General features: G+C 32.1%; 1 protein-coding gene across 1 annotated transcript in view; it reads right to left on the reverse strand.

The window, feature by feature from the left end:
• The window catches only part of LOC306856946 (zinc finger protein GLI2-like), a 100,611-nt gene that overhangs the window by 17,826 nt on the left and 69,034 nt on the right, over window positions 1–13,751 (reverse strand). The window contains exons 5-6 of the mRNA XM_079396520.1: window positions 10,953–11,129; window positions 1,623–1,824 (exon numbers count right to left, since the gene is read on the reverse strand). Of these exons, the coding sequence (XP_079252646.1) occupies window positions 1,623–1,824; window positions 10,953–11,129 (379 nt within the window). The remainder of the gene's footprint in view (window positions 1–1,622; window positions 1,825–10,952; window positions 11,130–13,751) is intronic.

The raw sequence follows: 13,751 nt of genomic DNA on the forward strand, positions 1-13,751 counted from the left end.
AAAAACTTGACAACAAGTTCAAGTTCAAGTTTCAAGTTTATTTGTATAGCACTTTTTACGATACAAATCATTGCAAAGCAGCTCTACAGGAAATTAAGTTTCCACAATATATTTATATATTGTAGAACCTTAATATATTTAACTTATGGCATAACAAACGTGAAGGAATTTTTAACAGAAACATATTAAATATGACAAAACATACAGTTTTGTATTTTTTTTTTTTATTATTTGGTAAAAATAAAAATGCAATGTTTTGTTATATTTGATTACATTTTAAAATATTAAGTTTATGTTGTTGTATGTGGTATCATTGTAATCCTTGAGCATCAGAACATAGGGGTAGACATCACCTTTTCTGTGTTATCATATTTGGTTCAGGAGATATGACACAAAAAACATAATTTGGTTATGGCGGAAAGTAAAATGGTTGCCGTGGCTACCACAATGTGTTTTTGCGATGGCTCCATTTCTGAAAATGTTCAGGGCCACAAACTATACAAGTGTACCAAGTTTCATGCTTTTATTATAAAGTGAAAATTTCACCTCACACTTAGCACATATTGGACTCTGGACCACAAAACCAGTCATAATTTTTAGAAATTAAGATTTCTACATCATCTGAAGGCTGAATAAATAATCTTTCAGATGTATGGTGTTGTTATGATAGGACAATATTAGGTTGAGATACAACTATTAGAAAATCTGGAATCTGAGGGAGCAAAAAAATCTAAATATTGCGAAAATCATCCTTTAAAGTTGTTCAAATGAAGTTCTTAGCAATGCATATTACTAATGAAAAATTAAGTTTTTATATATTTACAGTATGAAATTTACTACGTATCTTCATGGAATCTTTACTTAATGCCCTAATGATTTTTGGCATAATAGAAAAATCAATAATTTTGACCCATACATTGTATTTTTGGCTATTGCTACAAATATACCTGAGCGACTTAAGACTGGTTTTGTGGACCAGGGTCACATATCACCTTGACCATTAATTAAATTGTTAAAGTTTTATTAATTGTTTCATTAAACACAATTTTTGATAAATTTGTATTAAATCATCAATTACAAAATAAATAAAATTGAAAAGAATTTAGGGAAAATTTAAATGCATTTCACGGGGCCCTACATTAAAATTCAGCTTTATGATTTTTTTTTTTTACAAATTTACAAAAAAACTAGTTATGTTTACAGTGCATTCATTCTAAAAGGTCTAAAAAACACATGGAAAGCATTTCCTTCCATATTAATGGTTAATGAATATTGTGATAAATATCGATACTGTATGACATGAAAAAAAAAAAAAATTGTCATAATATTTCTGGCCATATTGCCCAGCCCTGATTTCACATTTAATCATGAAAATGCTGAAAAATAAAAGCGTATTAGATAATAATTAAATATGCACACAGTACATATAAACAAGTCTCGCTAAAATTCAAAACATAGAATGAAAAAAATCTAAAAGTTTGTTTTAAAGTACATTAATGGATTAAAGCTCACAGTCAACTGTGTTTGGGGCCAAAAATTGGGCTATTTTTCATTCTTTTTGGGGTGGGATTTGAGTAAGGTTTGGGCTGGACATTTTTCTGGGACCTGGCAACTCTGTGTACCTGATGCCTCCGACGGACAGGTGTCCATAGGAGCTGCTGGCGGCCGAGCTGGAGCGAGAGTTGTTGATGTAGGCCACCAGAGAGTTGGGTGAGGTGCGGATCATGGTCTGCAGGTCGATGCTGGCGTCTGAGAGCGGAGAGATGGACAGAGCTCGCTTCCGGCTCAAGCGCGGCGTCAGACGAGGGCTGGGAAACCGCGACACTGTTGAGACATCAAATCAAAATTGATTTTACTCTCTTAATAAATCTTTATTGTGCAATTCATCAATTCAAATTATTCAAAATATTTATCCATCGGGTTACATTTTTATTTATCCATCAGGATTTTAAATCCAGTTAATATAAATCGATCAATAAATAAAAAATATTTAAAATATTACTTTAAATAGAATATAATGTTATAATTTTTTTTAAGTTACATATTATTTAAAATAAAATATAATTTTTTTTACAATGTATAAAAATAATAAACATATTTTAAATATTACTTTACAAATAAAAAAGTATTTAAAATATTCTTAAATTTATTTATTAATTAAAGTGCCCCCACAGACTGGCAATTTGTTAATACTGTATATTATTAATATAATGTTTGTTAGTATTAATTAAAAATATAATTTTAACAGTTAACATATATATTTCTAATATTTACAAATATAAATGTATTTAATTAATTATAAAATAACAATTATTTAATAATTAAAGTTCCCCTATAGTTACTTTGGTAATATTGTGGGTATTTTAAAATAATTTTTTTTTTATTTTACTTTTGTAATAAATGTTTATTGTGCAATTCATCCATGCAAATTATTCAGGATTTGAAATCCAATCAATATAAAACAGTCAATAAATAAAAACAATTTTATAATATGAATTAAAAATTATTTTAAATGATTTATTTTTTTACAACATTCAAAAAATGTATTTAAAATATTATTTTACAAACAAAATATAACATGCAAATAAAAACAACTATTAAAAATAATTATTAAATAATATCTAATAATTTAATAATTAAAGTGCTCATACAGTTACTTTTGCTTTGGTAATATTGTGTGTAAAAAATTTAATCTAATTTTATTTTATTTTATTAATAATTGTTTATTGTGCAATTCATTAACGCAAATTATTCCGTATATATATATATATATATATATATATATATATATATATATATATATATATATATATCAAACAGCTAACGTGAACAGCATTGTACCATCTGATCAGTACTTCTGTTTGATTCTCTTTCTCTCACTCAGGAGAATCTCAGCGTGTCATTTCCAGTTTCGCCCAACGCTGAGCTATTTCAGGAATCGTGTGTGTGTGTGTGTGTGTGTGTGTGAGGCACAACTGCATGATCGATGCTCTCACACACCCTTTGCGACTCACGGCTCCGCAGGAAAGAGCCGGATCCCATCAATAAGTGCTCAAGACTGAATCCTGGCCACGGCAAACAGAATATACTGTACGCAGATAACGAGACTTCACTGGGAAACTGGCGTCACTCCAATATTACACAGATAGTGAAGATTTCAAAACAAACTTTATGAAAAAACAAAAAAAAAAGGGCACCGGTTTTGGGATAGTGGGATAGTATCTGTTTCTTTCTGTATCTTTGCAAATCACTGTTTTGAGCACAGTGTTTTTTTTTTTTGCAAACTGTGCAAAAAAATGCCCTTAAAGTTCACTAATACTTAATAATACAATGAAATGTTACATTTTAAATATCATTCTAGAAAATTGTTTTAAGAATATTCTTTAAAAATAGTGTATTTAAAATGTTATTTTTAATAAAATATTTAATTTTTACAATAATAAACTATTTAAATAAATAATTAAAAACATTACATAAAATATTAAATATATATGTAATGTAAATAAATATATTTTACAATATTTAAAAATAATAAAATAATATTTTTAAAAATTGTTTTAAATAAAATATTTACATTTTAAAAGTGTCCCTACAGTTACGTAAAAAAAAAATCAAGTCAAAACATATTGAAATTGAGTTTAAAGTGACTCGTTGCATTCAAGGCCGAACGGGATTAGTAAAAAAAAAAAAAACGGTTAGGTGAACCGTCTTAATCGTCTCCATCTCAAACTCAGCATGACCTCATTTTGATTTGATTTGGGATAATTAATCCTTCCCAATAAATTACCGTAATTACCCAGATAACAATCAAACTATTGCAGACTTGACTTTGTTTAATGAGGGTAATTTACAGAACCGATTTTGGCTCGAAAAGGAATGTGTGTGAATAATAAGTGCGGTGTATGCGTGTTTACGGCTCACGATCGTCTTAGTAACATCAACCGGGATTCAAAACACTTTCTGAGAGATACAGTTATCATCAAATGTCTGCGCCATTAAACCGGACGTCTGATTATTCAGGTAGCTAGCTTGCTTGTGTAGAGTGTGTTTCAGACTTATCTGTTTGCTATTTCAGTGGAGAATTACTGAGACAACTGCAGTGAACTCAACAGGTGCAAAGCATTACACCCGGTGTGTGTGTGTGTGTGTGATTAGAGGTCGTATCCAGACACTCTGGCAACCGGACGTGCATATAATGATTTCATCACGTGCCGTGCCAACACAAGCAGGATTACACAAATCATTTCTTTGTGTGTGCATGGACTGGTTCCCCACAGACCGCAGTGCTAATAAATAATCCCTCAGCTATGTTGCCGTGAGGGTCATTACTCTTAGCATGAACTAATGGTTTGCTGTCATGTTCAGGCATCGGTCGGAGCTCCTAACACATCTTTAGCGCTAAGAGCCGCCTCAGGACCCAAATCCAGAGAGAACGGACGCTAAAAATACAAAAGGCCAAGAAAACCAAACATAAAACTCACAACATCAATGTCTTACTGGAGTCTTTTGGAGCCCCTGATGTGTGACCAAATGTGGATTTGGACTCGTTCTGGTGGAATTTGCATTATCATAATGGCCAAACGTATCAGGGGCGCTCATCGATGGCAGCGACATTTGTCTCTGTTACACCTTCTCAGCGGAAATAATTTTTTTTATGTGATTTTCCCCCCGTATAGAGGACAGATCTGCTTTCAGATACATATTACACACATTTGAGTATGTAGTAAGCCACAGAATTGCGTTCTGACACCATGCACCAAGCGTTCGCATTTAGCTAAATTCATACAAACAAATGTGTGTTTTTGGAGATGACAATGTCCAAACTTCACAAAAGTTGGCACACATGCACACCAGGACAATATCAGATTGCATACCAAATTTGAGCAGTTTACAACGCTAGGTGGCGCTATAACAAAAAAAAATAATCTGAAAACTGTAACCGCGATCAAGTTTACCTCAACATTACCTAGCTTCAGCAGAAATGAATTTCTTATAGTGATCTCACCACCCCATAGAGGACAGATCTACTTTTAGAGACCTACTACACACATTTGAGTATGTAAGTCATATAACTGCGTTTCAATTCCATGCATCACGCGTTCGCATGTAGCTAAATTCATATGAACAAATATGGGTTTTTAGATGTGACAGTGTCCAAACTTCACAAATTTGGCACACATGCACACCAGGACAGTCTGAGATTGCACACCAATTATAAGCAATTTCCACCAATAGGTTGTGCTACAACTTAAAAAAATTCTCAAAAGTGTCAATTCGATCAATTTTATCCCAAAATTTACTACAAAAACAACTGTATCTGCAACATCCACAAAACCTTATGCTGAATTTTTACAATTGTGATAATGTTCTCCACTTTAATAATCTGTTTGGATCTAATTATTGCTGCTAATTGCAATATTTTTGATGGATACACTGACTCTTGCTGCTCCATTGTTTATACAGTTAGTGTACCTTTGGGCTAATCGTGACTAAAAGACATATAACCATGGAAAATGTGGTGTTTTTAAACTCCAAAGTTGCCTTTCCAGCCTTCTAGCTGGCTTTGCTTGACTTATCATATCTCTCATTCTCTTTCTATCTGTCTTTGTAACTGACTCACACTGTTTCCCATCAAAGCGCGGGACACGCTCCACCGTCAGCGTCCAAACACATCTGTGTAAAAGCTGTCGGGAAGCATCAGCGGCTCCGGACGGGATGCAGATCAAAGCCAGATGGAGTTAGCACAGCTAAATGAGCTATTCATTCATGTCACGCTAAAGAGCGAGAGCAGATCGAGAGTGCTTGTTTTTCAGCTCGGATTGTTTGAAGGAGACAAATGTTTGTTCTATAGAGAGCCAGAGACCTACTGTATATCACCATGTGTTTGTTTGAAATAACACCTCTGTCTCTCTGTGGAATATTAGTCACAGCGGCTCGTCATGGTATTTTCACTCTGACTGATTCACAGAACAGCAAAGAACTGTGTAAAATACAGAAGAGACAGTTAAATAAAAGCAACATAATCCACCTGTTAATAATGTGATGCTTCAGTGACTCTGATTCAGATGCACAGAAATTCCAAAAGCAATAAATCAATAATTATGATAGCCTGACAAATGCTCTTTAAAATACCTCTAACTTACCAGGCGTGAAGTGATGATTTATCTGTCCATCAACACTGAACATGAAACTGCTGCATGACAAAACATAAAAACAGCCAATCTCATCATATTTGATGCTTAATATTTAATGAGGAGCCAGATTTTGGACCAATGAAATGTCAAAAGGGGGCGGAGCTGTCCAGTGCAATACGCATAATTAGAAATCAAACAAACTACTAATTGTTCGGTCATTCATCACTTGGTTGGTTAAGTCAAAATACTCAATTTTTTAAATGAAATTTCATGACCAGCTCTAGCTTCACCATCTTGAACTTTATAGCTTGTTTTACTAAACGAGCAGTTATGGATAATTTGGACCGCTGCATTATTCTTCCCACAGGAATCTATCTGTCTTAAACAGGGTAACTAAAACAAACAAAAAAAGGTTTTGAAATAAAATTTAACCAAAGAGTAAAAAAAATTACTTCTTTTATTTCAGCTAGTTTCCGAATAGTTACTAAAATAACTCAAACTGAAATAAAAATGAATAAAACTATATAGATATATTTGAAAATCTAAAACGAATAAAAATGACAAAATACAACAAAATGACAAAAATTAACCTTTACCTTTTTTTGGTAACACTTTACAATAAGGGTACATGAATAAACATGTACTAATGCCTAAATTAATACTTAACTCATCACATACTAATGATTATTAAAGGAGTTAACTAATTATGAACTAACTAAGAGCTATCCTTAACTACGACTGGAGTCATATGGATTCATGCATGAATAACGGTAGCCGTAACTACATGTTAGTACATGGTTGATAGTTCATGCATTAATTAACATTTATTGGTCAACTAAATCAAACAGCCTCTTTAAGAAGGAATAAGAAATACTCTGATGAAATTAATTTAAATAATTTAATACTATCATAATTTGAGCATTTGACAGCTTCAGCTTTGACATAAACATTATTGGGTGGCAATGGATTAGTTGATTCTCCTCATCAAGTGTAAACAATACTAAATACACTAATGACTGATCTTGTCTGTTTTAGGTTCTTCTCTTTCCCTTTAAACTCACCCTATTGTGACTTATACATGGATTAATAAAAAATTAAAACCCCCAAAAAAACCCACAAAGAACATTTGTAGAACAATTCCTAAAGAAATGCTTAAACTGGAAAGAGTTCACTGTTCATTCATTGGGCCCTCTCAAGTAAAGTCATGTCAAATTCAACTTTAACAAGCCATTAGTTGATGTTAGTTCATGGTTAGTTAATAATGAGTTAGTGATGTTGGGCCCTCTCAAGTAAAGTCATGTCAAATTCAACTTTAACAAGCCATTAGTTGATGTTAGTTCATGGTTAGTTAATAATGAGTTAGTGATGTTGGGCCCTCTCAAGTAAAATCATGTCAAATTCAACTTTAACAAGTCATTAGTTGATGTTAGTTCATGGGTAGTTAATAATGAGTTAGTGATGTTGGGCCCTTTCAAGTAAAGTCATGTCAAAACCAACTTTAACAAGCCATTAGTTGATGTTAGTTCATGGTTAGTTAATAATGAGTTAGTGATGTTGGGCCCTCTCAAGTAAAATCATGTCAAATTCAACTTTAACAAGCCATTAGCTGATGTTAGTTCATGGGTAGTTAATAATGAGTTAGTGATGTTGGGCCCTCTCAAGTAAAATCATGTCAAATTCAACTTTAACAAGTCATTAGTTGATGTTAGTTCATGGGTAGTTAATAATGAGTTAGTGATGTTGGGCCCTTTCAAGTAAAGTCAACTTTAACGAGTCATTAGTTGATGTTAGTTCATGGGTAGTTAATAATGAGTTAGTGATGTTGGGCCCTCTCAAGTAAAGTCAACTTTAACGAGTCATTAGTTGATGTTAGTTCATGGGTAGTTAATAATGAGTTAGTGATGTTGGGCCCTTTCAAGTAAAGTCATGTCAAAACCAACTTTAACAAGCCATTAGTTGATGTTAGTTCATGGTTAGTTAATAATGAGTTAGTGATGTTGGGCCCTCTCAAGTAAAATCATGTCAAATTCAACTTTAACAAGTCATTAGTTGATGTTAGTTCATGGTTAGTTAATAATGAGTTAGTGATGTTGGGCCCTCTCAAGTAAAATCATGTCAAATTCAACTTTAACAAGTCATTAGTTGATGTTAGTTCATGGTTAGTTAATAATGAGTTAGTGATGTTGGGCCCTTTCAAGTAAAGTCATGTCAAAACCAACTTTAACAAGCCATTAGTTGATGTTAGTTCATGGGTAGTTAATAATGAGTTAGTGATGTTGGGCCCTCTCAAGTAAAGTCATGTCAAAACCAACTTTAACAAGCCATTAGTTGATGTGAGTTCATGGGTAGTTAATAATGAGTTAGTGATGTTGGGCCCTCTCAAGTAAAATCATGTCAAATTCAACTTTAACAAGTCATTAGTTGATGTTAGTTCATGGGTAGTTAATAATGAGTTAGTGATGTTGGGCCCTCTCAAGTAAAGTCAACTTTAATGAGTCATTAGTTGATGTTAGTTCATGGGTAGTTAATAACGAGTTAGTGATGTTGGGCCCTCTCAAGTAAAGTCAACTTTAACGAGTCATTAGTTGAGGTTAGGTCATGAACTAACATAAACTAATAGCTTGTTAAAGTTGATTTTGACATGACTTTACTTGAGAGGGCCCAATCATAATGAATTCACTGTTAACTACTTACTGAACTCAGCTCATGATTTATGTTATACTCTATCAAACACACATGTACTAACAAAGTGAGAATTCAGCCCGGTTAAGAGATGCTGTGTGGATCTTCAAGAAGTCAGAGAGCGGAGGAACAGGATCATCACGGCTGGGTCTGAATGAACAGTGAACTCTTTCCAGTTTGAGCATTTCTTTAGGAATTGTTCTACAAATGTCACATGGGTTTTAATTTTTTATTAATCCATGTATAAGTCACAATAGGGTGAGTTTAAAGGGAAACAGAAGAACATAAAACAGACAAGATCAGTCATTAGTGTATTTAGTATTTTCTACACTTGATGAGGAGAATCAACTAATCCATTGCCACCCAATAATGTTTATGACAAAGCTGAAGCTCTCAAATGCTCAAATTATGATAGTATTAAATTATTTAAATTAATTTCAAAGTCAGAGTATTTCTTATTCCTTCTTAAAGAGGCTGTTTGATTTAGTTGACCAATAAATGTTAATTAATGCATGAACTATCAACCATGTACTAACATGTAGTTACGGCTACCGTTATTCATGCATGAATCCATATGACTCCAGTCGTAGTTAAGGATAGTTCATAATTAGTTAACTCCTTTAATAATCATTAGTATGTGATGAATTAAGTATTAATTTAGGCATTAGTACATGATTATTCATGTACCCTTATTGTAACGTGCTACCTTTTTTTTTTTTTAGCTCCATTTAACCTTTAAAATAAAAGTGAATAAAAACTAGATATATATTTTTTAAAATGACAAAAACAACAAAATGAACAAATCTTTAACTAAAATTAAAATGACAACAGAAAATATGAAAATAAAAACTAAATTAAAATATGAATAAAAACTATAACAAAACTAGTACTTTTATTTACTAGAACTAGTATTTTTAGTTTATTTAATCTTAAAAACTAATATAACTAAAACTATAACTGATATAAAAATTATTAACATATAATAATTAAAATGACAAAATCTAAACAAAATTAAATGAACCGAAATTAAAATGAAAACAGAAAATATAAAAATAAAAACTAATTTAAAATAGTAATAAAAACTACAACAGTACTAGTTGTATTTAAGCTTAAAAAACTAAAATAACAAAAACTAAACCTGATATAAAAATTAATAAAAACTATAAAGATACATAAAAAATAATGAAATGACTAAATTACTAAAACTTTAACTGAAATGAAAATGAGAACAGGAAATTTATAAATAAAAAAACATTCCCCGTTTAAGGCAATTTAGGAAGCGCTGGATGACAGAAAGCTTCCTTCGAGAGGAGAAATAACACAGAAACGTCTGGCGTGTGAAGCGTCCTGCCAGTGTTTGGAGAGCGTCAGCTGCTAGCGGATGCTGAACATGAGAGTTTATTTATTTTACTGTCTACCGGTGTAAGAATCTTAGAGAAATGTGTGTTTAAAAAGACCTTTGAAGTATTATTCTGGAAAGACGCTTTGGATAAAAAAAAAAAAAATTTACCATTTTTTTATGGTAAAAAACCCGCAGCTGTGGTTGTCAGAATGTTACCGTAAAAAATATGGCAGCAACATTTTAGGTTTTAAGTTTTATTTAAATTTACATTAAAATACCGTAATATCATTAACTGATATAATGTTAATATACAAACCTTTTACAGTACTGAAATTCACATGATGAACCAAAGCTCACAAGCAACATGAAGGTGCACAGTGTCATTGACACAAACACTAAACACCATCATGGTGACACACTGAGATAATGCAATAAACATTAATGTAACAACATTAGGTGTAACATACAACCCTAATGTACAAAATTGATTAAAAAAACTAAAAAGAAACACTTATTTCAACAAAAAACCCCATCACATTTGAAATGTAACGCAGGGAATTCTGGGAATGTCAGTTTACGGTTATTCACTGTAAATTATATGTACTTTTTCCACTTCCAAAAACGGTATACTACCGCAAAATTACATGTAATGTTCAATACAGTTTTTCACCGCATATAGTAGGGGAACTTACGGTTAACCATTTGACAGGTGTTTACTGTAGCATTTTTACAGTCTTTTCTCGATAAATTCACACTCTTTTTTTATAGCATGTCTGTGTGTCTCTGGAACTCACCGTCCACCGGAGTGAAGTATTCGGGCAAATGAGCGGCGGCTCCGGCCCCCTGCATCAGCAGCTCTCCGTACGGGTTTCTGTGGCCCGTCATCAGGTGGTAATAATCCGCCGGAGTCGCGCCGGGAGGCGGAGGGGGCAAACCGAACAAACCTCGCTCCTTCAGATGCTCGTGAGCCACTGCCATGAGCACAGAGAGACAGAAGAGAGAGTTAAAGAGGCATGTATTCATGGAAACAGGACTAAATCTTCAGGATAATCACAACTATGAGCTCATTAACATACAACCCACCCACATTTGCATTATACACCTCCTCAGTTTTAAGAAACTGATGAAAAACTGCATGAATTATGCCATGTATAAAGAGCAGTGCTATTTTAGTATAATTTATATAACATTATAGTATTATATTCTATTATAATATTCTTTTTTTGATATTTTGAATTGGCTTTTATTTTTATATATTTTCATTTTTTTATTTTAATTTGAGTATTTTAATTACGTTTTCATTTTATTACGGGCTTGTCATTTTTATTAATTAAAATAAATGCATATTAATATTAGTTAATTAATGTTATTTAATATTAGCTTTAATATATTATATAAGTTTTAGTTTTAGTAATTGTAGTACTATATTTAGTATTCAGGGTTATTATATTACTTAATTGATATATATTTAAATGTATATATTTATAATAAATAATATATATATATTTATAAATATATAAATTAAACATATATTTCAACTAGTTGCCAAGGCAACATTTTAGTTAAACTTAATGTACTGAAATAAATAAAATAAAAATAAAATGTAAAATTAATAAAACTATATAAACATTTTAAAAAACAAACAACAAACAACAACAACAAAAATGACTAAAACTTTAAAATTAACATGAAAGCAGAAAAAACATAAATAAAAACACATTTAAAATATTTATAAAAACTAATACAATAAAAAGCGAATTAATAAAAATTACAGTATCTCAATGACAACATCTTTTAGTAATCAAATTTTATTATGTGATTTTATAATTTTTTTCTCATTTATACATTTTTTGTATTTTATTTTAAGCTTTAGTTTGACGTTTTAGTAATATTTAAGCTTAAAAAATCTAGAAATGTTGCACTAACTGAAAATAATTGAAAGTTCAAGTTGATATATTATTTCAGATTTATTTCAACTCACAAAATCAATTTTTAATAGTTTAGTTAAAAGCACTGATGCAGGGTCAGCCAATCAGAACAGACATAATTTGCATTTAATCTTAAAATCTTAAAGTTGCAGTAGAAAAATAGCCTTATATATAACCAGTGGTGGAAAGAGTACTGAAAATCTGTACTTAAGTACAAGTACTGTTACATTGCTGAAATAATACTCAATTACAAGTAAAAGTACTGGTGCCAAAACAGTACTTAAGTAAAAGTACAAATTACTTGTCTCAAAAACTACTCAGAGTACTAGTTACTAGTTACTTTTTGGCCGGCGATATTGAATGATTTTCGTATTCATTCATATCAAAGATCTATGTGGATAATAGCTGCTTTGAACAAATCCCACATTTAACTTAACAGCAAAGTACGTGAATTAGTGGTCATGATACAGTTATTTCTAACTTCAATACCTTGAAAAATATCAATATTAAGGTTCCCATGAACCAGAAGTTGCAACTAACTTCAGTGTTGGGATGCATTTTCAAGTGAAACAGAATATTGAATAAAGGGCGGGGTTTTATTGTGGTGCACCTCCTCTCCACCTCTTGCTCTTAGCAGATTCACGCTTAAGTGGTTAAGAGTATCTGCTTGTTACCTCTGACATCACACTTCACTGCTTCTGGGTCCTAACGCTCTGCCAGACGCCCCAAGAAAACACCAAACTGTGCTAATATACACCCACGATGTCACGTAATACTGAAAAATTACAACCCTAACCTTTGTCTCCATACTGAAATCCCAGATGGCCAGACAGTCATTTAGCTAAAATATTAGTGTCTGGGACACTGTGAGCACGGAGACTGTTGTGTGCACAGCAAAATATGCTTAGCTTAAATATGTAATATGTATTAAAAAGTGCTCATAAATGGAATGAGAACGCCATTAAAGAGCGTTTTTTTTCAAGGCAATCATTATGTCAAGCTTTGAGTGGTTTAATCCAAGTCCATTCTGTGTACAGTATTTGTGTCTTTAAAATAGGGTAACTTAGTTGCAAAAGCTCACAGCACAAGGAAGCTTGATTTCAAATTTGATTTCACACTGAACTGAATTACAAATTTGTAATTCAGTAAATTACAATTACAAATTGTAATTCGTTACCTCCACCACTGTATATAATATATGGTAGAAAATGATCATTAAAAAATAAAATATCAGTTTTGGTGCATGAACATTAACCAACATTATAAGTGAAGCTCTACAGACTTAGTCCACAGGCGTGAGGCCAAGGGCCCTACAGTAAGAACATGTTGACATCTGCACCTACTAAACATCTTATAAAAGTGTCAGAAGCAATCAGAGACACAGTTTAACATGTTTTATGCTGAAGAACAGATTACACGCGCTTAGGAAATACAGAAATACGCTCCATGTAAGCATGCAAATGCAGTGAATGCTGGTTAATGCACTGCAAGTGTGTCAAATAACACCTTTTGAGGATCACCCAGAATGCACTGGGCACTTGAATCAAACAAACAACAAATTAAAAAGAAATTAATCCGTCTCTCCTTCACTATAGAAATAACTCCCTCTGCCAATGAACACAATCAGAAAGCGTCCTGGATTCTCTCCCAAAGCCTTTCATTTCT

This window comes from Barbus barbus (genome assembly GCF_936440315.1).
Source record: "Barbus barbus genome assembly, chromosome: 37".
Taxonomy (NCBI): domain Eukaryota; kingdom Metazoa; phylum Chordata; class Actinopteri; order Cypriniformes; family Cyprinidae; genus Barbus; species Barbus barbus.